This window comes from Cimex lectularius, unplaced genomic scaffold, assembly GCF_000648675.2.
Source record: "Cimex lectularius strain Harlan isolate CLEC.00 unplaced genomic scaffold, Clec_2.1 scaffold105, whole genome shotgun sequence".
Lineage (NCBI taxonomy): Eukaryota > Metazoa > Arthropoda > Insecta > Hemiptera > Cimicidae > Cimex > Cimex lectularius.
The window spans coordinates 1120784-1145160 of NW_019394178.1; the positions used below are offsets into that span (position 1 = coordinate 1120784).

At 33.5% G+C, this 24377-nt stretch overlaps 1 protein-coding gene across 1 annotated transcript in view; it reads right to left on the reverse strand.

Moving 5' to 3' along the window:
• Positions 1-12277, reverse strand: part of LOC106664928 — a 31409-nt gene extending 19132 nt beyond the window's left edge. Inside the window, exon 1 of the mRNA XM_014391018.2 lies at positions 11974-12277. Coding sequence (XP_014246504.1) covers positions 11974-12064 — 91 coding nt within the window. The 5' untranslated portion in view covers positions 12065-12277. The remainder of the gene's footprint in view (positions 1-11973) is intronic.
• Between the last annotated feature and the right edge of the window lie 12100 nt (positions 12278-24377).

The following is a 24377-nucleotide window of genomic DNA, read 5'->3' on the forward strand; positions in this document are numbered from 1 at the left end:
CAACCAATACCTTACATAAAGATTAATTAATCGAAAGAAGTTATTTGGTCAATGGGACCACGAAATATAATGGATTTTATATTAGATTACAAATGATTGTATTTTTGTTTAAATTAAGAACAATCTATGTTAAAAATACTAATATATTTTCAATTCCCTATTCATAAAGGAAAAAGGTCAATGCCTGTTTGATATATTCTAAAACAAATTAATTACAACTATTAAATAAATTATAGTCGACGAGAAAGAAAAGATCATCTGCGGATACAGAGGTCATCACACTTAAAATAGTACGGTTGTTTTATTATTTTGTCGGACAGAGCAAAGGTAGACTTCAACACAATGAAAAACCGCCATTATTCGTTTTAAATTGACCTTCGAATAATATACAAGGAGTTAGATAAATTTATTTAATGTAAAAAAATTAATTGTTAAACCTACGTCAATCTGGACGCCTTTTCGATAAACAAGGTTTTCCTTGTGCATTTAAGAAGATAATAATAAAATAAGTTCGATTTTTTCAGTCTGAGACGATAGCAATAATTAGTTCTCCATCCCACGACAAATGTACTAATAAAAATAAAATGATTATTGCCAAACAGGTTTGTTTATTTTCACAAAATAAATTAAAGATCTGGTGAGTTGTTTCTTAAAAAAAACCGCAAAAACTTTTCTTAATGCGAAGTCATTAATTGGGGAAAATAATTTAAATTTGAACGATTCCATTTAAAGTGTATTAGACTTCCAATTAGTTGGCCGCTAGACTTGGTTCACTGACATTGAAAAGAATTAGATTGGTGGATGTCTTTGTTACATAGTACAAATATTTTCTGTCCCTATTTTTATTTCTCTATCCGTCTTTCTCATTCTCTTTCTCTCGTGCGCGTTTTCTATTTCTTTTCTCGCTTTTTCTCATTGTCTCATTTTTTTCTGTGTCACTATTTCATTGCTTTGTTCATCAGTCCGCCAGTCTGACTCTTTCTCTTTCTTTCTCTCATTCTCTTGTTCTCTGCCCTTATCTCTCTCTGTCTTTGTATCTTCTTGTTCTCTGTCTATCTTTGCTTGTTACTCCGTAGTCATTTTGTCATTCCCTCTCTCTCTCTCATGCTCTGCCTCTCTCTCACGTTAGAAGTACGGTCCAAGAGATAACCAACTTTGCGTGAATAAATAAAACCATCAATAAATTAATTTCTCTATCTTCATGACTCTCTCTTTCCACCTCTGACCCTCTGGACCCTCTGCATTATAGTATCGGTTAGTGGGTCATTCTGTCTGTGTGTAGTTCTCACTCTCTCACTCCTCTATTTCATTCATTTTCTCTCAACCTCTGTCCTTCTGTATTCGGCTCACTCCCTATCTCACTTTCTCTGTCTTTCTTTGCTTATTACTTTGTAAGTATTTTCAGTCAGTTTGTTTGTGTCTCTCTTTCTTTCATTCTCTTTCCCTCTACCTATTGTTCTCTAGCCTTCTGTACCACTCTCACTTTTTCTGTCTCTCTTTGCTTATTATTCTATTTGTGCGACTGTCAGTTTATCTCGCTCTCTCTCTCTCTCTTTTTCTCGTATCTCGCTACCTTTGTCCTGAACTGCATTTTTCTGTCTTTCTTTCCTTATTATTTTGTACGCCCCTCTGCATTACATTCAGTCCCTATCTCAATCACTCTGTCATATTTTGCTTATTACTCTGTATGCCTTTCATTCTATCTTTATCACTATCTATTCTATCTATCTAACTTTATCTTTGCACGTTTCTCTCTCTCTCTCTCTCTCTCTCTCTCTCTCTCTCTCTCACTCTCTCTCTCTCACTCTCTCTCTCTCTCTCTCTCTCTCTCAGTATCAATTGCATATAATCAGTTTCTATCTCACTCACTCTTCTTGAGGTCGAAATGGTCGATTCCGTGAAATATAACAGACTAAACGGAGTTATCAAGGAAAGCAGCTAGCATGACTAAATGGAGTGGTTTTTCCTCATGGCAAGGCCTCAAAATTCCTTGGTGACGCGGCAAAAATTGTAGCACATCGAGGCAATTCTGGAACAATCTCCCACCATTTTTGCTTTGAGTTTTTTTACCCAATTAATTCATGGCAGTCTCATCACCTTATTATAAAAAGAGAAACATTTGTTTTTGAGTGGTACATTTCAAATTTGTCTATTACAGCAATTTAAATTTTCACACGCTTAAAATTAAATTTTCCCTTAATAAAAAAAAACGTATTTCACAGTTCTTTAGTGGTTTTTATAAATATTAAACAATTGATCTTTTGCCCCTACAAAGGTTGGTGCCCTATTGATGGGTTTTTAAGGTTCGAAAAACCAATTAAAGTGATTCAATAAAGCCTATTTAATTGAAACCCTCTCTTATTTTCTAATTGCTTTTGATACAAATTAAACATTGCATAATTTATTCTTCATCTTGATTTGACAAATGACGACGGTTTCGAAAGTAATACGATTATTATTTCCACTCAACAATACCACTTTATTTACACACTTTTTCACCAACAAAAATATATATACATCGTCATTTTATTCGCAGTTAAAAACTAAATTTGAAATTTTGAAAATGAATCCGATAAATCTATATAACAAAATCCCTGCATAAAAATACAATTTTGGCTGGTTTCATCAGGGGAATTTTTTTCCGCCGGTGCCCAGTATTCCACATAAAATTCATAACTTCTCTGAATTTTACCCAAATTTAATATTTCTACAATTGTTGAAAAACAGAATGTTTCTTCTTTTAAGCTGTGACAAAAACGTTTATATTTTATGTAATATATTTACACAATTGTTTTGTACATTTTAGGCAATGTAATGTATGAATAAGTATGAAAAATAATGTCGAAATTTAAAAAAATGTTCAAAAGTTTTATTTTATTTCTCCGGTTATAATTAATGTACGGAGACAAAATTGATGCCATTTCTTGTATTTATAAAGTCAGAAGAATATCTAAAATTTCCGGTTGTATTCGTTTCAAAGTTAGCATAATTTTTGTATTTTTCCAGAAAAAAAAATCAGAGGCATTTGGATAGCGAAACTTTTGAGGGAAAAATTATTTTTTGATTTTACAAAAATTTGTATTTAGGGGTTTCTGATTGTAAAAAACAAATACAAACCTTTGTTTCTTACTAAAACAGACACCCATTATTAGAACTGGGGACTGATTATATGATCCCGGAAACAATCTTTACAACTTCCTATAAAGTCTCAATGGACTATAAAGGAGAGGAAGAACACAGGAGAGCATCAGATACAATGATATGGTACACAGATGGCTCCAAAACAAACGAAGGAACCTGATCAGGCGTTTTCTGAACAAGCCCAAAACATGAGCAATCAAACTCACTAGGGAAGTACACTTCGGTCTTTCAAGCGAAAATACATGCCATCAATGCTTGTGCCCTGGAAAATCTTAAAAGAGGTTAAACCGACAAAAAAATCCTCATAAGATCTGATATCCAAGCCATTATAGCATTAGCATGTTCAAGAATCACATCAAAATTAGTCAGTGAAAGCATCCAAAATCTCCAAAACCTGGTGAAACACAGCAACCTGACGATATACTGGGTGCCAGGGCACAGGGGAATTTTGGGTATCGAGAAAGCAGACAGACTGCCCAGAGGAGGATCTGCAAGACCATACATAGGCCCCGAACCTATTCTTGTAAGAACAAATATAGAATCCTCCATCGCAGAATGGATCCAAACAAAACAAAAGGAGAAGTGGATAAACTCTAGCGGTGCTAGACTTAGTAAACTTATGATGAAACAACCCTCACCGAGACTGGTAAAAACACTGCTGCAATTGGAGAGAGTCAAATTCAGTGGTAGGACTACTAACCGGTCACTGGCATCTGAGAAAACATCTACACAACATGGGTATATACAGCGATGATCCCATTTGCAGATTAAGTAATGAGGAGGAGGAAACATCAACTCATATCATCTTCGAATGCGAAGCAACAGCTCAATGGAGATTTAACCTAACGTACGGAAAATACTTAGGGAATCAAATTGCAGCAGCGACAGTCAATGACCTGATATTTCTGAGAAGAAGGATTGAGTCTATTACACTGAACTAAGGAACTAGGAAGATACAATAAGCCAGAAGGCTGCAGTGCCTGGGGAGTGCAAATCCCGCTTCCTAGTATCCTTTTCTACCATACCAAACCATTCTTGCTAAAAAAAAATTAATCTTCTTTGCTTCGTCGGTTTGGACACAGATTAGGTCAATATCTGCGATGCACATTATATTTGCTAAAAAAATATTTCTCTCAGTTGCTAGGGCCAAATGGCAAGAAAGCTTAATTCCTAATATTTGTCCACCTAGTTCAAGAAAAAATAGTTTAATCAAAACCGGTGATCTCACGTTAGCCTCCCCATAGAAAATACAGTCTATTTTTAATATTCTGTTGGAATTATTGTGCTAAAGTATGTCGAGTTCAAAAAAACAATTATTTTGGTTTGCCAATCAGTTAAAAATTCTTTAGTAACTGAATATAAATTATAATAAGATTATACAAACAGAAACGTGGGTTATTTGCCTCGTACTTTAGCTTCGTCTCTCAGAGACGGACAGAATTAGAAAAAAAAATCATAATTTTTTTATTTGTTTTCAAAATATTAATCAAACAGTCTATTTTCAAGAAAAATATATCGAAACAATTTGATGAAATTTTCTCTAACTGGACAGTTAGACAGCGACCGTGGAGCGATGCCAAATGGGCTTCCATTGATTACTTTCTCAAGGGCGGATCATGCGTTTGTATGGGACTGGAGTGGAACTGCGTACTGCTACACAAACACACATTTTTCAAAATGCCATTTTTATAGCTAACTACGTTCTATTTTTATTTTTAATACTTCATTTCAATTATTCATAGCTGAATATTAACTGAAATAAATTAAAATATATTTAACGAAACGAAAATCTATGTAGAATATAAATTATTAAACCTTCTATTAGAAAATAATATTCATTTTCCTCCTGATAAGAGGATAATGATCGTTTTTTTTTTTAAATAAAAAATATTATAGTTAAAACAATTGCAAATTAAGTAACACTTCGAAGAAGATAATTTATGGACAAAACGATACATATGTTTTATTATATGCTTCTTTTTCCTTAATCAAAAGTGAAAAATTTAATGAAGACGTCCTAGTTTAATAAAATTTAGAAAATATCGTGACCCTGTTTTTAATACTTAGTAACTACAATATTTAGAAAATTTTTAGTAGCCTGTGTTTTTTTCTTTTGCGTTATGAACTATGCATATTAGCCATGTGACAATTCATATATGTGTGATCAAATTTGGGGGGGTTATTGTGAAAAAAGGGCCAGAGGCGACGGTGGGAATCGAACCCACGACCGCGGCGTGAGAGTCTCTCATGCTAACCACTCGGCTACCGCGATAAAAATCTTTTTATTTAATTGTTTCATTGTACTCATGTTTTTATTACTAGTCAACATAGTGTTATTCTTTTGCGCTTTAATATTTAAGAAATGGTGCCAGGTGGGTCTTACCGAATTTGTATTATACAAATACACTTTGTACAGTGATCGGTCCTATTTTTCTGATTTTAACAGCGAGACAAAACGGACCAACATGCCTACTAAATTATATTTATTATTGATTTCTTCTGATCCAGAGGCGGAAAACAGCTCTAAATCAAAAGAGGCAAACTCGACAAAACATATCTCAAAAATAGCTGTTATTATTCGAGATTTTCCTTGAGGTTGGCTCTATCAAAGTACTGATTTCGAATTTTTCTGTCGAAACAAAAAGTAAACAATAACAATTTCTTAAATGAGTTTATCGAAGTTGTGAAATCCTAATTTAAACAATGTCTCAACATGGTTAAAAAGATCTCAACGTCGTTTGTTTACAAAAACTAACACTATTTCGCAACGGAATAACGTTGTAAATTTACTTTTGTGCTTTTGCTATACAATGATAAATGCTAAGAATTATAAGGTTATAAGCGGGGTGAGGCACCGACAAAAGCCTAAATCTAAAAATGACAGAAACGATTACACTAAACGAACAATAAACAGGTAAGACCGAGAGAAAGATAGAGTGAGTGAGAGAGAGTGAGAGAGAGAGAGAGAGAGAGAGAGAGAGAGAGAGTGAGAGAGAGAGAGAGATTACGATTACGTTTTCTGCCTTTTTCATGTAACTATTTGATGGGTTTTATACATCATTCCCTTTTTTTTAAGTAGGAGAAGAAAGTAATATGATATGATTCTATAAAATGAGATTAGATATACAATACGTTACAAAAAATAACGTAAGTTGAATTAAGCAAAAAAAATCTAAAAAATAAATTAGATTTGTTGTAAGAACTCTTTCAAGACCTTAATTACTAATTTTTATTGCAAATAAAAAATAAATATTTGATCAAAATAGCTTGGGGCCAATTTTTATTTCCTTTTATGTCCGGTGTTTCACGTAAAAATCCAATCCATTGATATTATAGCCTGTGGAATGAGAATATTTTTACTTCAGCCTATGTTAACAACATTTAAATTTTATTTTATTATAAGTGAAACAAATAAGAGTACAAACTCCTCAGACGTTTTATTTCATATTTCCGATCTTAATTTATGTACGTAGGGCAGGCTTGTGCCATTGCGTGTTGTTAACAAAAATCCAGGGTTCTAAAATCCAGTTTAGTTTCAAGTAGAACTGTTGAACCGTGGATTAAGGAAAAAATTAGAAAACCAGTAAACAAAAAAGTTAGATTAAAATCGGTGATATTACGTCCTAGTCTCTCCTTGTAAGTGGTGACTAACAAAAATTATGTCCACATCAAAAATACGTTGTAGAACTTGTCCAAATATGTTTTCTGGAAAAGATCAAACAGATAATTTTGTATATTTAAGCCTAAAATAAAATCTGTTGGATAAATATTGTGATTTAAGATTGCGTGGAAAACAATGATACGCAACCAAAATAACTTCATCATCATCAATAAATGTCAGAGTACAACGTAACTAAATACAACTTTTCAACAAAACAAATTTTGCTTGAAAATATGACACGTACCCACTTGTGTTCTTTATTAAATTTTTTTTTTAAATATTCAAAATTGCGAGATATTGCACTTTATCTAGAGTAATTTGAGAATTAACAAAAAATATTGTTTAATAATTTGTTGGAGCCGTGAGGAGAGATTAAGAACGAGGTAATTTAGAAAAACACCTTTTTGATTTTTTTGGCGACGTTTCGACCTTTATTTGAGTCATCTTCAGCGCATAAAGTGTTTGCTATTCTTGTCGTGTCATATTGGTTTTGTGGACAACAGTTTCAACCAATATGACACCACAAGATGAGCACTGCACTGTACGTTCTGAAGATGACCCGAATAAAGGTCGAAACATCGGCATAAACATCGTCTCTACAAATCGAAATTCTATAAATTATTTAACAACCAGTCACTAAAAAACACAAAAATATTGTTATTTTTTGTATAATTTTTTCCAAAATCCATAGAATCTATATAAAATAAAAGGATCATTTTTTTTTGTATACCTACTATTAGTTAACGGCAAAAAAATATATATATGTATTCGAAATAATACATTTTTGGTTTCAAAAATTCAAATCCGAGACAGAGCAGGTAGTAATACAGATTAGATAATAAAAATATTTATAAGGATTTTTGTCATATCGATTTTTCACACAAAACCAATAGACACCACAAGAATAGCACTGCACTTTACGTTCTGAAGATGACCAGAATAAAGGTCGAAACATCGGCAAAAACATCGTCTCTACAAATCGAAATCCTACAAATTATTTAACAACCAGCCACTAAAAAAACACAACAATATTGTTATTTTTTGTATCATTTGTTACAAAATCAATAGAATCTATATAAAATAAAAGGATAATTTTTTGTTTTTATACGTACTATTAGTTAACTGCAAATATATATATATATATATATATATATATATATGTCTGTATTCCAAATAATAAATTTTTGGTTTCAAAAATTCAAATCCGAGAAAAAACAGGTAGTAATACAGATAAGATAATAAAAATATTTATAGGGATTTTGTCATAAAAATCACTATTATTATAACATTGATAATTCCGTCTTTTTACCCCCAATCTATAAATAAAAACATAAAATACTGCTCGTGGGACGGATTATAATTTGAATCCATCACTTCTTGTCGACGGATGAGAAAACGTTTCTATTTTAAAACGTATTGTAAATATTGAAATTGACGAGCCTTGGAATAAAAAAGGAAATAGGCTCAATGGAATGGGACGCTGAATAGAATTTATTTATAGGAATCTTTCTACGAGCGGGACAATTGGCGAGATGAGCGAGTCGTTTCTATTCGGCCCACGGCTTGGTAAATACATAGCAAATTGGACAAACACTATTTAAATAGCGAAAAGAAATACGGGCAAACTACGCCTTTTAACTGATAAACAACAGTCTCTAGTTTAAGATCAAATATTTTCAACATTGTCTTTTAAAACGAGAAACATAGTCGAAATGGACAGGGCGTAAAATTTTATCAGCCGTCTAGTCCTTAATGAATTTGTTAAAGGGAAGAATTTTTAATGCTGAGGTAATTAAACTTGGGAAATCCCCTTCTGCTGACAGTTAATCTACTCGGATGATTCATAGTATTGACAATGTATTAACTAATCCCATATACCAGTTCTGACGTGCGTTAAAGCTGATTCAACTGGAATTAAAGGATTATTTTTCTTTTTTCAAGTACCATATACAATCAGTGTAAATTATTTATAAAGACTGTGTATCGGTTACGAGAAAAAAGTACTTCAATTTATATTCTTGTAATATTTACATATTCATGTTATTCAAAATAAAAATTCAATAGAACCGAAAAAAAACTTGTCCTTTTTATTTCATTTTTGGCTTTGCTTATGATGAAATATTTTATACACTTTTATTTATTTGTTTATTTTTTTAAATTGAGTGTTCAGACAAACTGAACGGCGGGAAGCCAAATGGGTCTGAAAATCCAAAACGATTGTTAACGACAAAATTTCAGATTCATCACATTCTGCAGGCAACATGGAGTAATCACACAATATTTTTTTTAGAAACGAATTAAAATTTAATACTGGAATATATAAATATGTATCTTTATTTGTTTTGGTTTTCATTCTTTCTTACTTTTTCTGTCTTAGTCTCTTTCTTTTTAACTTTGTCTATTTTCACTTTTTCTACTCTCTCTCTATCTCTCTCTCTCTCTCTATCTATCTTTCTATCTCCCTATCCATTTTTCTTTCTGCCTGTTTCCATCTCTTCTCTCTCTCTCTGTCTCTCTCTCTCTCTTTGCAACTTGCTATCTCTGTTTGTCTTTCTCTCTCATATTCTACCTTTCTGTCTCTTTTCTGTCTGTCTCTTCTGTCTTTCAGTCTCTCTGTCTGTCTGTCTGTCTCTCTCTCTCTCTCTCTCTCTCTCTCTCTCTCTCTCTATTTTTAGCTCTCTTTCTTTTGTCAGTTTACCGTCTATCTCTCACTCGGTCTGTAAGTCTGTCTGCGTGTATATCTCTCTCACTCTCATTATCTCTCTCTCTCTCTCTCTCTCTCTCACTCTCTCTCACACACACACACACACACACACACACACACACACACATTTTTTCTATTTCTTTGTCTACCTGTCCGTTCATCTATGCCAGAATAATTGAAAATCATTAAAAATTTACAAGGTTCACCTGTGGTAAAGAATATTATGGAAACTCAATTTATTTTTGTATAATTTAAACGACTTCAAATTCATTTGTTTTAGTGGCAGATTTATAATAGAAACGTAATTTTTTGTTTGTTTTATAAAAACCATTGGCTTATCTCCTTCTTTATCTCCCACACACTTGATATCTATTTATTTATGAACCTATCTAGGATCAATCACTAACAGTTTTTAATATTTTTTAATATCTTTTTTATATAAAACTGAACATTAAAAAAAAATTTACTCGGTGCCATAATTACACTGATTTTTTGCCTACCTTAATAATTATATGTGGCGTATTGTGTTTTCCTGTTTATTTATATATATACTGTACTGTATACTGTATATTTTATATATGCGTCAATAATTTTAATCGAGTGATTTCTACGTATGTGTTGTATATTGTAAGATTTTCTCTTGTGGTCTGCGAGGTGATGAACAACCTGATCGTTTCCGAAAATTTTTGGTGAGATTTCTGTGACGCGTTTTGGCTTCTTGCCTTCTTCAGTAGCAAGTTTGTGCGAGTCTCTCTTTCCGCTTCCATCTGACTACATTAGCTTTTGTTACAGGACACGATTCTCAAAATTTTGACTTTCTCCTTCAACTTTAAATTATTAATTATAGTTTCATAATCCTGATGAAGAGAAAAAAGCTTGAAGCTGAACGAAGGAATTGAGTGTCTTCTTTCAAATTGGCTATCCCTGACCGTTTTTATTATAACCACTCAAGTCGTGGAAGCGTGTAAAATAAATTTTAAAAATTTGAATTCGTGGTCAAGTAAAATTAAATTCTAAAGAACCAAGTTAAACATAACCAGTACATTTTATAAAAAAAAATTAATGGTATTTTCGAAAGAGATTGCTACATGTTCTATCTGGCTCTACGTGATGCCAATTATTCGTTTCATATTACTTGAAATCATAAAATTTGCGAATTGTTATGTAGATGTTTAGTTTTGCTAAAAAATGAAATTAATAATCCTGATGAAGAGGATAAAAAGCTCGAAAGCTCGATGAAGGAACTGAGGGATTTCTTTCGAATTGGCCTCGTCAATGACCGCCGTTGATAATAAACCGTTTAAGTCTTAAAAGCGTTTAAAAGAAATTTTAAAAATGTCGAGTTTGTGGTCAAATAAAATTAATTCTAAAGAAACAAATTAAATATGACCAGCACATACTATAAAAAAATGTTATTTTTTTATTGTTATTTTGGTATAGACCAGCTTTGACACACTCTGGATTTGAGAATTTATTGGGGATGTGGTCCCACATAGGACCCCAACCCCAATAAACCGTTTAAGTCGTAAAAGCGTTTAAAAGAAATTTTAAAAATGTCGAGTTTGGGGTCAAATAAAAATAATTCTAAAGAAACAAATTAAATATGAACAGCACATACTATAAAAAAATAATGGTATTTTTTTATTGTTATTTTGGTATAGACCAGCTTTGACACACTCTGGATTTGAGAATTTATTGGGGATGTGGTCCCACATAGGACCCCAACCCCAATAAACCCATTAAGTTGTGAAAGCGTGTAAGAGAAATTTTGAGTTTCAAGAGTCAAGTGAAATTAAATTCTAAAGAACCAAGTTGAAAAATAACAGTACATTTTAAAAGAAAATTAGTGGTATTTTTGAAAAATATTGCTACATGTTTGATCTGGTTTATATAACTCCAATTATTAGTTTCATTTTACTTAAAATCATAAAGATTCAAAATTTTATTTATGTTAATATTTCCTAAAATTCCGCATGAGTAATTATATATTTTGTACAAATTAGTAGTTATGTATTTTTTTGAAAAAAATTGTTTGAAAACTTGTTTGATTTGATTGTATAAAAATCTAACTTTTAGTTTCAGTGTATATGACGTTTGTAAATGTTTATATATATGTTAAGATTTGTTAAAAAATTAATTTAATAATCTTAGTTTCGTAATCCTGATGAAGATACAAATTTCGAATGCTCGATGAAGGAACTGAATGTTTTCTTTCGAATTGGCCTCATCAATGAACGCCTTTGGTAATAAACCGTTTAAGTCGTAAAAACGTGTAAAAAATTAAAAAATTAATAGTCTGAGGAATGGGTATCCACGTGGAAGAGATGTATACAGGTGGGAGGCCGAGTTCAAGGTTTACATAGCTCAAGCGGAACAACGGCTTCGTTTTATTTTTTTTATAGTTTCGTTTTATAATTTTTATTTTATTTTTAATTGGAGGGGGTAGGCGAAAATTGTGGATACTCACCATTTTCACCGTTCCTCCTGCTGGAACTAAAAGCCGCGGTGACGGTCAAAAGGGCGCTCAAAACGGCTACCTTGATCACCGAAATTCCCATTTTAGTTTCATCCAATGTCACTCGACGTGTGTTGGAAAAACAAAATAAAATTTTTAATCTCGTCAAAACGTTTGCACATGCACGCACGACACACCTCTCAGCTCTGAGTTTCGCCGGTTCCAGGCCGCGACCTGACTTTATATAGCCGGAGTGGGGGAGAGAACGTGGGGGATGCACGGTGTAGCGACTCTGAAAACCAAGGCCGCACAGAGTTCTCGTAACTGTTAAAATCGTCCCGTCCACACTCAACGGAATTACTTAATGACCGTAAACACGAATCCCTGGATTAGGTGGGAATTCAATGGGAAATGCACGCCTCGCCCGGGTTGCGCAACTGCTTTCCTCGGGCATCAGCCGGCCGCCTCCGATTGTCATCCATATCTCATAACCGGAATTCAGATGTGTCATGTATTGTGTAAAACGTGAGAAAATATCTGGCCTGACAGTGTTTTTTTTTTCTATGAACGTGTTTTCACTAAAATGCGCGACACAGCTCTTTTTAAACAGGAAACACTCGTTTCAGTTACCTTGTGTAACCGTGACCTACTTCAAAAAAGCTCATTCCAAAAATAAACTATAGAACATTGACACAAGCGTAAATTTTGAAATAGTGAACAAACAAAAATCATCCTGTTCAAAAGATTAGACGTATAACCAACACACTTATTACATTTATTTAGAAATCGTGAGATGTAGGTCTGGTGTGATGTAGGTTTCAGAAAAACATTTTCTTTATCGTGCCAACGTTTCGATCTTTATTGAGATCATCTTCAGGGCCTGGGATTTACAAACATTGTTTACATATTACAATTACATTTTGGATGTGTAAAAGTAAATTTATACAATGCAAAATACTTTGATTGAATATATTTTGCATCGTATAAATTCACTTTTCCACATCCAAAATGTAATTGTAATATGTAAAAAATGTTTGTAAATCCCAGGCCCTGAAGATGATCTCAATAAAGATCGAAACGTTGGCACGATAAAGAAAACGTTTTTCTGAAACCTACATCACACCAGACGGCATCTCACGATTTTTGATATAATATATTTTTAGATATATCTACACGTGTTTATTAAATTTAATTCATTGTGTATAGGCTATTTTAAACCTAAAATGTTGCAAGAACAATAGATCTATTTATTATACCTGGTTGGGTTGTTTTTAGTCAGTTCACTGGACGAATGGAGGAGTTTGTTTATAGAGAAGTTTTGTCTGTGATTGTTCAAAAATCGGTAATAAACCACCACACGGTAATGACATTTGTTAAGATGATGTCAATAAAGATTGAAACGTTGGCACGATAAAGAAAATGTTTTTCTGAAACCTACATCACACCAGACCGCATCTCACGATTTCTAAATAAATATCGATTAACGGTCACTAATCACCACACACTTATTACAAGAAAACTAATGGAAACTAGTACATGACATGTCATTACAATATAATTGGTAAATATAATAAGAAATCTAATGTGAAATTATCCATGTTTTTCAAAATTTTTTGGTCTGACTATCATTGTTGGTTTGATCTATGCTGTTGTTTCAGTCATATCGCACACCCGCAAGAAAAAGGACACAACTCATCAAAAGAAAATTTTACAGGAGAGACAAATGGAAGCTTACTTTTTTTTACTTATGTATTAAGTACACGCCATTAAGGTTATTGTTAATAAAAACTGTCATGAGCAATCAATATTGTCCATTAATATAGGATTAGAGGATAATGTGTCAGCAAAAAAGCATATAATATGGTTAGGGGAGAACAGAAACGTTGTGTATATTGTGAATAGGAAGGGCCCTAGGATGTTCACTCGGGGAATACCCGCTTTAACCCCAAAAGAGATTTTCTTTTTGACTCAAAACTATTCAAAAATTGAATAGTTGTAAATTAATAACAGCAATTTGCTATTTCATGTTCTCATGTCGATCACCCTCTCAATTGTTATTGTACGGTTGCAAACTGTGCCCTGACGAACATATTGGCTTTGATCGATGAAAAAAATGCCTTTTACACTATTTCTCATGAATCATTCACATTCCTCCCTACATAATCAAATAATCCTCCCTTGTCTCTTAACCAGACAACTCTAGGATTCTATCATCCCTTCACCTCCCGAGTGACATGTCTTTTCAGAGGTTTACATTTTCGGTAAAGATTGGTTGATTTGGATTTACTTTTATCTTGTATTTGTGTGACTAAAACTGGACAGAGTTTAAATGTAATTATGTTATTAATATGATAAAAGAAAAATCAGGATTAGACGATATCGTGTCAGCAAAAAAGCATATAATATTGCAAGGGGAGATCAGGAACGTTGTCTGTGTATATTGTGAATAGGAAGAGAACTAATGTGTTCCCCTGGGAGTCATCCGCTTTATCGGAAATGTAAGTAGAAAAGGAGCCCTCGATTTGTCAGTTAGGATTTAAATATTAAAAGATATGTCAAAAGAAGCCCTTGAGCCCCTTGATATTTTGTCCATAATGCGAAGCATCTGTGGCATTATAGAGTGAAATTAGCAGAAACAAAATAGAAGGTGAGTTAGAATATTAGCTAGCGATACCCATTTTTTATATGGAGACTTTCAAGAATCTTGCCTAAAGCAAGTCAGTATAGGAGCGAGGATTTTTTTTGGATTTGGGATTATTCTAATATTTCTACAGTATTAGGAACTTAAACTCAATAATATCATCCTACCGCTCCAACCAGTTATCACAAAATTATTCAAAAAAATGTTGCTAAAATGACTGAAACCCTTGATTGAAAAAACGAACATTATACCAAGCCACCATATTGAACCTAGAGCCAAGAATTGAACCATAGATCAGATAAATAGAATCACGGATATTGCAGAGAAAGCGCTGGAAGATAAAAATAGATCACACACAACAAGAAAAGTGACAGAACTAAAAATAAAATTTAAGGGACAAATGGAAGTTTACTTTTTGGACTTATTAAGTACACACCATTATGGTTTTTGGCAATAAAAACTGCCATGATCCATCAATATTGACTTTTCTTTCTCGAAAGATGTAAACGAAAACACAAAACTTTAAAAATCCAGTTTTACTACCCCAAAAAATTACCTCTTCTTGAATTGTGACACTTTTGTTGCATATATTGGCTCTCAGTAATTTAAGTTAGTTTATTTGCTGTAACGATAATGGTGGTCAATGAATGACTATAAGGGTCTTAGTTTCGTTGGGATAGTAACAGACAACACACAAACTTAACAAACAAACATAAATATTTGTTACGAAAACATATTTGTTTCATAATGTGAAATTAATATAGGCCCTGATGATGACCTTTTAATAGGTCGAAAGCCGGCAGTAACAAACTGAATTTGCTGTCTCCTTCAAGACTATCCCTTAATCCAGTGTTCGCGATGGAAAAAGTGGTCGAAACTTCTTAAAAACTAAAATAATTTTACAATTAGTACTACTTCGCTCTTAATGAAGAGAAAAGAAAAAATAAAAAAAAGTCAATATAATTGAGGTAATTCAGTATTTACAATATCTGGATTTTCTGTAACGTTTTTGACCTGTAAAGCTGAGCATTCATGCTTCCCAGATTTGTTAGAGCAATCTGAAGAGCCAGAACTATCAGCATTACAGGCCATACATTTCTTCTCATTGGCCTCGTTATCAAAGATCAAGAAGAAGATCCATAATCCATAACATTTCGCCCTAAAGTAGTAGCCAAAGAGTGAAATTTGAAAACTGACAGACTTCATTATCAATAATTATTCAGAAATCGAGAGATGCGGTCTGGTGTGATGTAGGTTTCAGAAAAACATTTTCTTTATCGTGCCAACGTTTCGATCTTTATTGGGATCATCTTCAGGGCTCAAAATGTTTGTCTTCTGTATAATTGTGCCATCCTTACGTGTCGTGGGCACGCTCAACACTACACGCAAGAATGGCACAATTACACAGAAGACAAACACTTTGAGCCTTGAAGATGATCTCAATAAAGATCGAAACGTTGGCACGATAAAAACAATGATTTTCTGAAACCTACATCACACCAGACCGCATCTCACGGTTTCTGAATTATTATCGATTAACGGTCACTAATCACCACACATTTCATTATCAATATTGACCGCGGTTTCCTTCTTGTTGGCTGTCCACGAATTTAATATCAGTTTGTCCACGTATATATTATATACATATATAATATATAACATGCAAATAAACTCTAAATCATGAATGTATAATTGCTCGAAGTTGCTATCCCTTGACAGGCAGGAGAATTATATTAAAATAATGTGTCCGTACGACAGTATGTTTTTCCGGAGTAATATAACATCCTTCTCTAAACAAGAAGATAAATGACATAATTAGAAATGTGCCATTTTTTTCTGTTAAATACTTACATTGATGTTTTAAAGCTCGACACAACTAAGACACACACTTTTCGTGAAAGTGACAGTACGTCCCCCCCCCCAAGTCAAAAGTGACACATTGTGCTACCGAACAGCTAAGAGTCACCCTACAGTTGTCTCAGTTTTCCTGTAGCAAAACACCCGAATACTTAAAGAAAAACTAAATTATCCGGGTTTTAGATTTTTTTGGCTTGTGTCCCTTTTCTTGTGGGTGTGCGATATGTTCATCTTTATTCCTAGACTTATCGCAAGCCTTTGACGACGGCTTAATTAAGCGTAAAACTTTCGAAAAAAAAGTTCCAATTAAACAAGACGAATACTCTGTTGGTTGGCGTAGCCCAAGGCATCAAATATCTTCTTCCTTTTAGTCTACCTCTTTGTTAAAGGGAAATTTAACGACAAAGATATTATTTAACATGCAAGCTAGATTATTACTTAGCTACAAGTAGATTATTATTTAATATATATGTTCTTTCACACACAAACACACACACACACACACACACACACACCCACACACACACCCACACCCACACACNACCCACCCACCCACACACACACACACACACACACACACACACACACACACACACACACACACACACAAATTCCTATCGGAAATTTCTCAAGTAACTAGTCCCGATTATTGAAGGAATAAAGTGGATATTGTATGTATTTTAAAACTATTTTTATAATTGTTTACAAATAAGACATGTAATTTCACCTAGTGCAATAAGCAGAGTAAGCAGAGCATGATGAAATAAATAGAGTAATTAAAACACTCATAGACCGCACAAAACACATAAAATCTCTTGAAATTGTCGTCAATCTCAAAACATAATTTTTTTCCGGACAATGGGCCTTTGCCGATGTCTCGCCCAGCTTAAAACCCTGATAACAAAAGCTTCTGTTACCAGAATGATTTAACAAAATAAAAAAATGTAAATTTCACTCTCTTTCTCATATCTGTCGATCTTGTCTATTTATTGAAATGTAGCATGGTCGTTTCCCGGTCATTTTGGTCTGCGCATCGGTTTTTCGTCACCTTCATTGCAGCTCACCCAGTGAGATATCCCGCATGACAAATGCTTCTGTTACCAGAAATGATTGCAAAACTAAGAAATGAAATTTAATGTTTTCCCAAATTATTTCATATAGTTTTCCAGTTTACAACTTCTTATAAACAATATTTAACACGTGCCTTAATTATATGTTCGGTTTTTTGTATATGAGGTTAAAGAGAGATGTTAATGTTGTGTTATTACATCTCTCTCACTCTCTTTCTCACTCACTCTTTCTGTCGATCTTGAAGCATCGTTTTCGGTCATTATCACCACAGTGCTCTGACGATGCTCAAACTGCTTTATTTCCCTGACAAAAAAAAGCTTCTGATACCAATGAAAATGTCACAATCCGCGTTTAATAAATCACTAATTTTTTAAGACCAACACGAACCCCCGACAATTCAGGCAAAAATAGGCACCATTACTAGAGGAGGGGAAAATACGAGAAATGAACATACTTGAAACCTTGAAAATGTACAAACATTTAACACTAAAAAAACTCATAAGCATACAAATTAATTAAAAAACTATACTAGTTAAATCTGTTCAAATTTTCCTCGCTTGTGTGTTATGCTCGAGAAATCTGCAATAAGATTTCTATCTACTTCCTGCCGGCAATGTGGTGCAGTATTATGTTTTTCGTAGCCAAATTTTGGCTATATGACAATATCGTACAAATCAAAGCTTCTGAGGTAATATTTTATCTTCGCTCTTTTGTCAACCTAGTGATAACATTTCTCGTCCATCAAATCAATATTCAGTCATGTTGATGTTGCACAATTGGACTGCTCGCGGACGGTAAGTTTTTTGGCGTTTTGTTTTTTACCATTTCACGCTGGATAGGCAACTGCCCAGCTATATTTTTATCTCCAGTTTTAATCTCCTTATTTAGTACCGAATAGGTTTTTAAGTATTTGTGCAAGTAAATTAAGTATAATTTTGGCTAATAAACAATTCTTGTATGTTTGGGAATGTACCAGGATCTTATGAATTTTATCTGAACGTATTACTTTGTCTTTACGGAAGATTATCTACTACTAGAAAACGAATAAAAATCATCATTCAGGAATTAATTTTTAAGGTGAAGTTGTCTTTTCAACCTATTACTGTGACCGTGAGGAAACTATTTCAATCAGGGCTGAGTTCAGAAATAAACTACCAAACATATTAACGCTAATCCGTTAATTAAAGCTAGTCCGAAAACGTGCCAGCGGTGATGATATTTATACTTATACTCTATTGTTTTTTGTTAAATGTTTTGTTTTGAAATCGTAACAGATAAATAGCAGAATGTAAACATTAAAGACGTTTCAACTTGTGCAAACGTTAATTATTTTAAAAATTATTTTAAAATAAAACATCCTAAAAAATAAACTGTCTCCATAACTGTTTTTATTATATAATCGAATTAACCAATGCTTTGTTTGATTATTAATTGATCGTGACCTAAATTTTCCAGTCTGAAAATAATCTATTTATATTGCAGGCTATTAATAATCGAAAAGAGAGTTTACTAATTATTACGCCGTCATATAATGAATCTTATCGTTAAAACAAAGGCCACGGGAAAAGTAATTCAAGGAACGAATACCACATAAAAGTTTTTATTTTTGCCGAGCATGGTCTTTAAGAAGCAGTTTCGTCTGAGTTTCCTGATCCCTGCTCGCACTGAAAATAACAAATTATGAACGGCAATCACCATTAGAACTATTTATAAATTCCTAATGACTGTTGAAGCTTTTTTTAAACGAAAAAACACAATATCAAAACGTCATTGTATTAAAATGAAAAGACGATTCTGAAAGAAATTCTGATACTCTCTTTCTCTCTTCTCCTTGTGTTTTAAATCCCACTCGTGATAAACCAGCACTAAACCAATTGAAAGAAGGAAAGATGAATAACATAAATATCATATATGGTAAATATCCACTAATAGATAAAAACCAATAAAAAGATAGATAAACTGACATGGCAACTGATTACTCTCAAGTATGTATGTTATAGATAAACATATACATAAATTGATGTAGCAACAAATTATTTTATTTGGTTTCTGATAGTTCAGCCGAATAGACCGAGTGTACTCGCTCCCTGTAAGGCCTCTTCTTCTTACAATATAACAATAAAATTTAAAAAAGTAAAATAAACTTCTATATCACTCTTTTCCAACATTCTCATTTTATTCTTTCTTTCTTTTTCTTCTTCTACATTAACTTATTCTCTCCTGTGTTTTTCTCTCACACCATTATATAGAAATGATAAATGATGGAGTGAGTGTGGTGTTCAATCCTTTTTAAAAAGATAGTTCCAACTCACAGTAAGTTGTTTTGCAACGATCCGGATTTCGAGCCTTTTAGCTCATCATCAGGTTGAAAGACTTCTATACCAAGTCTCTCGACATGAATTGCCAAAGTGAACCCGCTGATACCTCCACCAATGCGACGTTTTAATTAGCAGCTGATTTTTTTAATGGCGCTCAATTTGAATGTGCGAAACGCGGAAATTATAACACAAATAAATATTATACTAGTAAATACTTAATATTATTAAGTTACTATAAAAATAATAACAATTAAAATAATTAGTTTAATTATTTGGATGTTTGATATTATTTATGTACATATTTAAAATGGGAGGTAGATCAAAATCTGTTATATTATAAATGTATTTATCACCATGTTCAATTTTACATTTTTTAATTTCAAATTTCCCAAACCAATCTAATTCTTTCCCTTTGTTGAAACCATGCAAAACTCCCGTATTCAGACCTGAATTGAAATTATGTTTTGTTTCTTTTAGATGGTCCTTAAATACACCATTATATATGTCTCTCTCTCACACACTCTCTCTCTTTTTCTCTCTCTCCTCTTCCCTCCCTCTCGGTTCCTATCATTATCTGTCTGTTTGGCTTTTCCTTCTCTCTCACTCTCTCTCTCTCTCTCTCTCTCTATCCGCAATATATCCTAACATATGGAAGAAATAATTTATTTTCCCTCTTCAAAAGGAACCATCTCCCAAGATTCCTTACACTTTCGACCCATGGTGACATTACCAAAGAACAACTATAATCTATTAAACAAATTGCAATCTGGCAGTCATAATCATAACACTCAAACAGCGTTAATAAACTTTCTCGATAAAATTCATAAAAATGTGTCATCGGGAAATGTTGAGGCGGTTGTTTTCGATCAGTGGTAGGTCACTTTTATGTAAGTACAGCATGAGGCCTGGGATGATACCTTGTGGTACGCCAGCCAAAAACACACAGTCTTGTTTAATTGGAACATTCTTCCAGAAAGTTAGGAGGTCAAAAGGTATTGTTTTGTGAATAGTTTTTACGCTTATTCGAGCCAATCCTTGTCAAAGGCTTGCGATTAGTCTAGGAACAAATTCACTAGTTTTAGTGGTCCGCTTGACCAATTAATATCTTTCAATTAATTAAAGTTTTTAGGAAGTTAGTGTCCGAGAGGATCGAGGTCACGATAGCTGAAGTGGTAGAGCAGCGGCGCATCTAGCCGAAGATCGTGGGTTCGAATCCCGCGCGTGACACTGACTTTTTTTATCTCAACTAAAAGCCTTAATTAATTGAAGATATTAATTGATCAAGCGGGCTACGAAAACTAGTGAATTTAATAAGTTAAAATGAAGTATACCTTCACTAAAGCTCTCCGTGCCCATTTCATTTGTCGCCGAGAATCAAATAGATTACACCACATTTGCAAAATGGCAAAAAGGATGGAAAATTCAAAAAGTAGGGTTGAGATGGGAAGTTGGTCGAAGTCACGATAGCTCAAGTGGTAGAGTATCGGCGAATTTAGCCGAAGGTCGTGGGTTCGAATCCCGCTCGTAACACTGACTTTTTTATCTCAACTAAAAACCTTAATTAATCTAGGAACAAAGATGAACATATCGCAAACCCACAAGCAAAGTGACACAGTCGAAAAATGTTAAAAACAGGATAATTTAGTTTCTTGAAATATTCGGGTGTGTCATGCTACAGGAAAAATGAGACTGTAGGGGGACTCTTAGCTGCTCACTTTTGAATTGGGGGGAACGTACTGTCACCATTCATAGAAAGTGGCATCTTAGTTCCGTGTCGAGCTTTAAAAAGTTGGCGTGAGTCAAAATGAACGTGAAAGTCATCAGGGAAAATGGCACATTTAGAGTTACGTCAGTGTAATCTTGTTTAGTGAAGGATTTTATGCTGTACCGGAATCACATTTTCACATTATGAAAAAAAAATTGTTAAATCAATTCTACAAATTTGTGAAATTAATACAATGATGATGATCATAAAATAAATCAATAGCTTGTCAGTAACAATGTTTAAACAATTAAGTTCTTGCAATACATTCTTAATTATTATCATAATTTTTTAACAATGTTGTCTTTTAAATTTTACATTATTTTATAGTTTCAACGATTTTTTTAAAATGATTTAGTTACAATATTTTTGAAAATCAATAATAATTTCAATAATTAATTTTGTATTTTAAATAACTAATTAACCCTGATTCCAGGAAGCAAACACATTTGGGCCAAAAATAATCTTAGTAAAATATACAACATGTATATTTATTTTGTTTGGCTTGAATGTTGTCTGTTACTATCACAAAGAAACTAATACCCTTATAGTCATTCATTGACCACCATTATCGTTATAGCAAATAAACTAACGTAAATTACTGAGAAACAATATATGCAAAAAAAGTGTCACAATTCAAGAAGCGGTAATTTTTTGGGGTAGTAAAGCTGGATTTTTAAAGTTTTGTGTTTTCGTTTAAATCTTGGAGAAAGAAAAGTCAATTTTGATGGATCATGGCAGTTTTTATTGCCAACAACCATAATAGTGTGCACTTAATAAGTCCAAAAAAGTAAACTTCCATTTGTCCCGTAAATATTATTTTTAGTTCTGTCCCTTTTCTTGTTGTGTGTGATCTATTTTTATCTTCCAGCGCTTTCTCTGCAATATCCGTGATTCTATTTATCTGATCTATGGTTCAATTCTTGGCTCTAGGTTCAATATGGTGGATTGGTATAATGTTCGCTTTTTCAATCAAGGGTTTCAGTCATTTTAGCAACATTTTTTTGAATAATTTTGTGATAACTGATTGGAGCGGTAGGATGATATTATTGAGTTTAAGTTCCTAATACTATAGAAATATTAGAATAATCCCAAATCCAAAAAAAAAAAATCCTCGCTCCTATACTGACTTGCTTTAGGCAAGATTCTTGAAAGTCTCCATATAAAAAATGGGTATCGCTAGCTAATATTCTAACTCACCTTCTATTTTGTTTCTGCTAATTTCACTCTATAATGCCACAGATGCTTCGCATTATGGACAAAATATCAAGGGGCTCAAGGGCTTCTTTTGACATATCTTTTAATATTTAAATCCTAACTGACAAATCGAGGGCTCCTTTTCTACTTACATTTCCGGTAAAGCGGATGACTCCCAGGGGAACACATTAGTTCTCTTCCTATTCACAATATACACAGACAACGTTCCTGATCTCCCCTTACAGTATTATATGCTTTTTCGCTGATACGATATCGTCTAATTCTGATCTTCCTTTTAGCATATTATAACTACCAATTATATTTAAACTCTGTCCAGTTTTGGACACATAAATAGAAGATAAAAGTAAATCCAAATCAACCAATCTTTACCGAAAATGTAAACCTCCGAAAAGACATGTCACTCGGTGGGTAAAGGGATGATAGGAGAAAAGCTAGAGTTATCTGGTTAAGAGACAAGATTGGATTATTTGATTATAGGGAGGAAGTTATATTCCATTCATGAGAAATAGTGTGAAAGGCCTTTTTTCATCGATCAAAGCCAATTTGTTTGCCAGGGCACACTTTGCAACCGTACAATAACAGTTGAGATGGTGATGGACATGAGAACATGGAAAGCAAATTGCTGTTATTAATCACAACTATTCAAGACAACACCATGGGTATATCAAAGACTTGTTCAAAAAGTGGAGGACAAGACCAAAAAATGTCGTGCCCATCAATTTACATCAACAATGATAAGCAACTGACTTTAATTCAAGGTACTTAGGGTTTACCTAGACAAATGGCCTGGAACCAATCAAGACTAATTTTTTATTTATGAAGACTTCTAGGACCAAAATCCCTCTTGACTGTCAACACTAAACTAAACTTGTACAAGATTTTGCCGAGACTACTTTGGACATACAGGGTGGAACTGTGTGGTTCCATCAAGTCATCCAATATCCAGCTCATTCAATTCTTCCGAGAAAATTCCTCTAACAAATTGCCAAAGCTTATTACTACGTCAGTAACCTCACCGTCCACGTCCTCATCAGTTTTGATTGCAAGCTGTTCTATTCTTGCTTCCAAAACTTCCAAACCAACATCTGAATCCATCCTAACACTACTGCTCAAGACTTATCTACATTTTACCAACCTGAAAACCTTCCGTGCCATGTTAAACCGTGAGACCACCTCGCTCCTTAATCCCTTGTATTGGGTGCCAGCTTTGACTCTCTTAACCTGTGTTCACCGGGTGCAATGCAGGCTATAGTGTCAGTATTGTCGAAAAAAACATTTACATACACTTGTATTATATTGTAATATGTACAGGCTATAAATAAATTATATACTAAAAGTTTGACAAGATTAATCGCTTTCAATGTAAGACTCTTCAGAATCCTCGGATGGCGAGTTCCACATCTCCCAGATCGTGTTGGCCATGTGATCAGCGCGTATGGCCAAACAAGTATAATTAGCATAATAAAGGAAAAGGAGGGAAAATTCAAAACGTGGGGTTGAGATGGGAAGTTCGTGTCCGAGTGGATCGAGGTCACGATAGCTCGTGTGG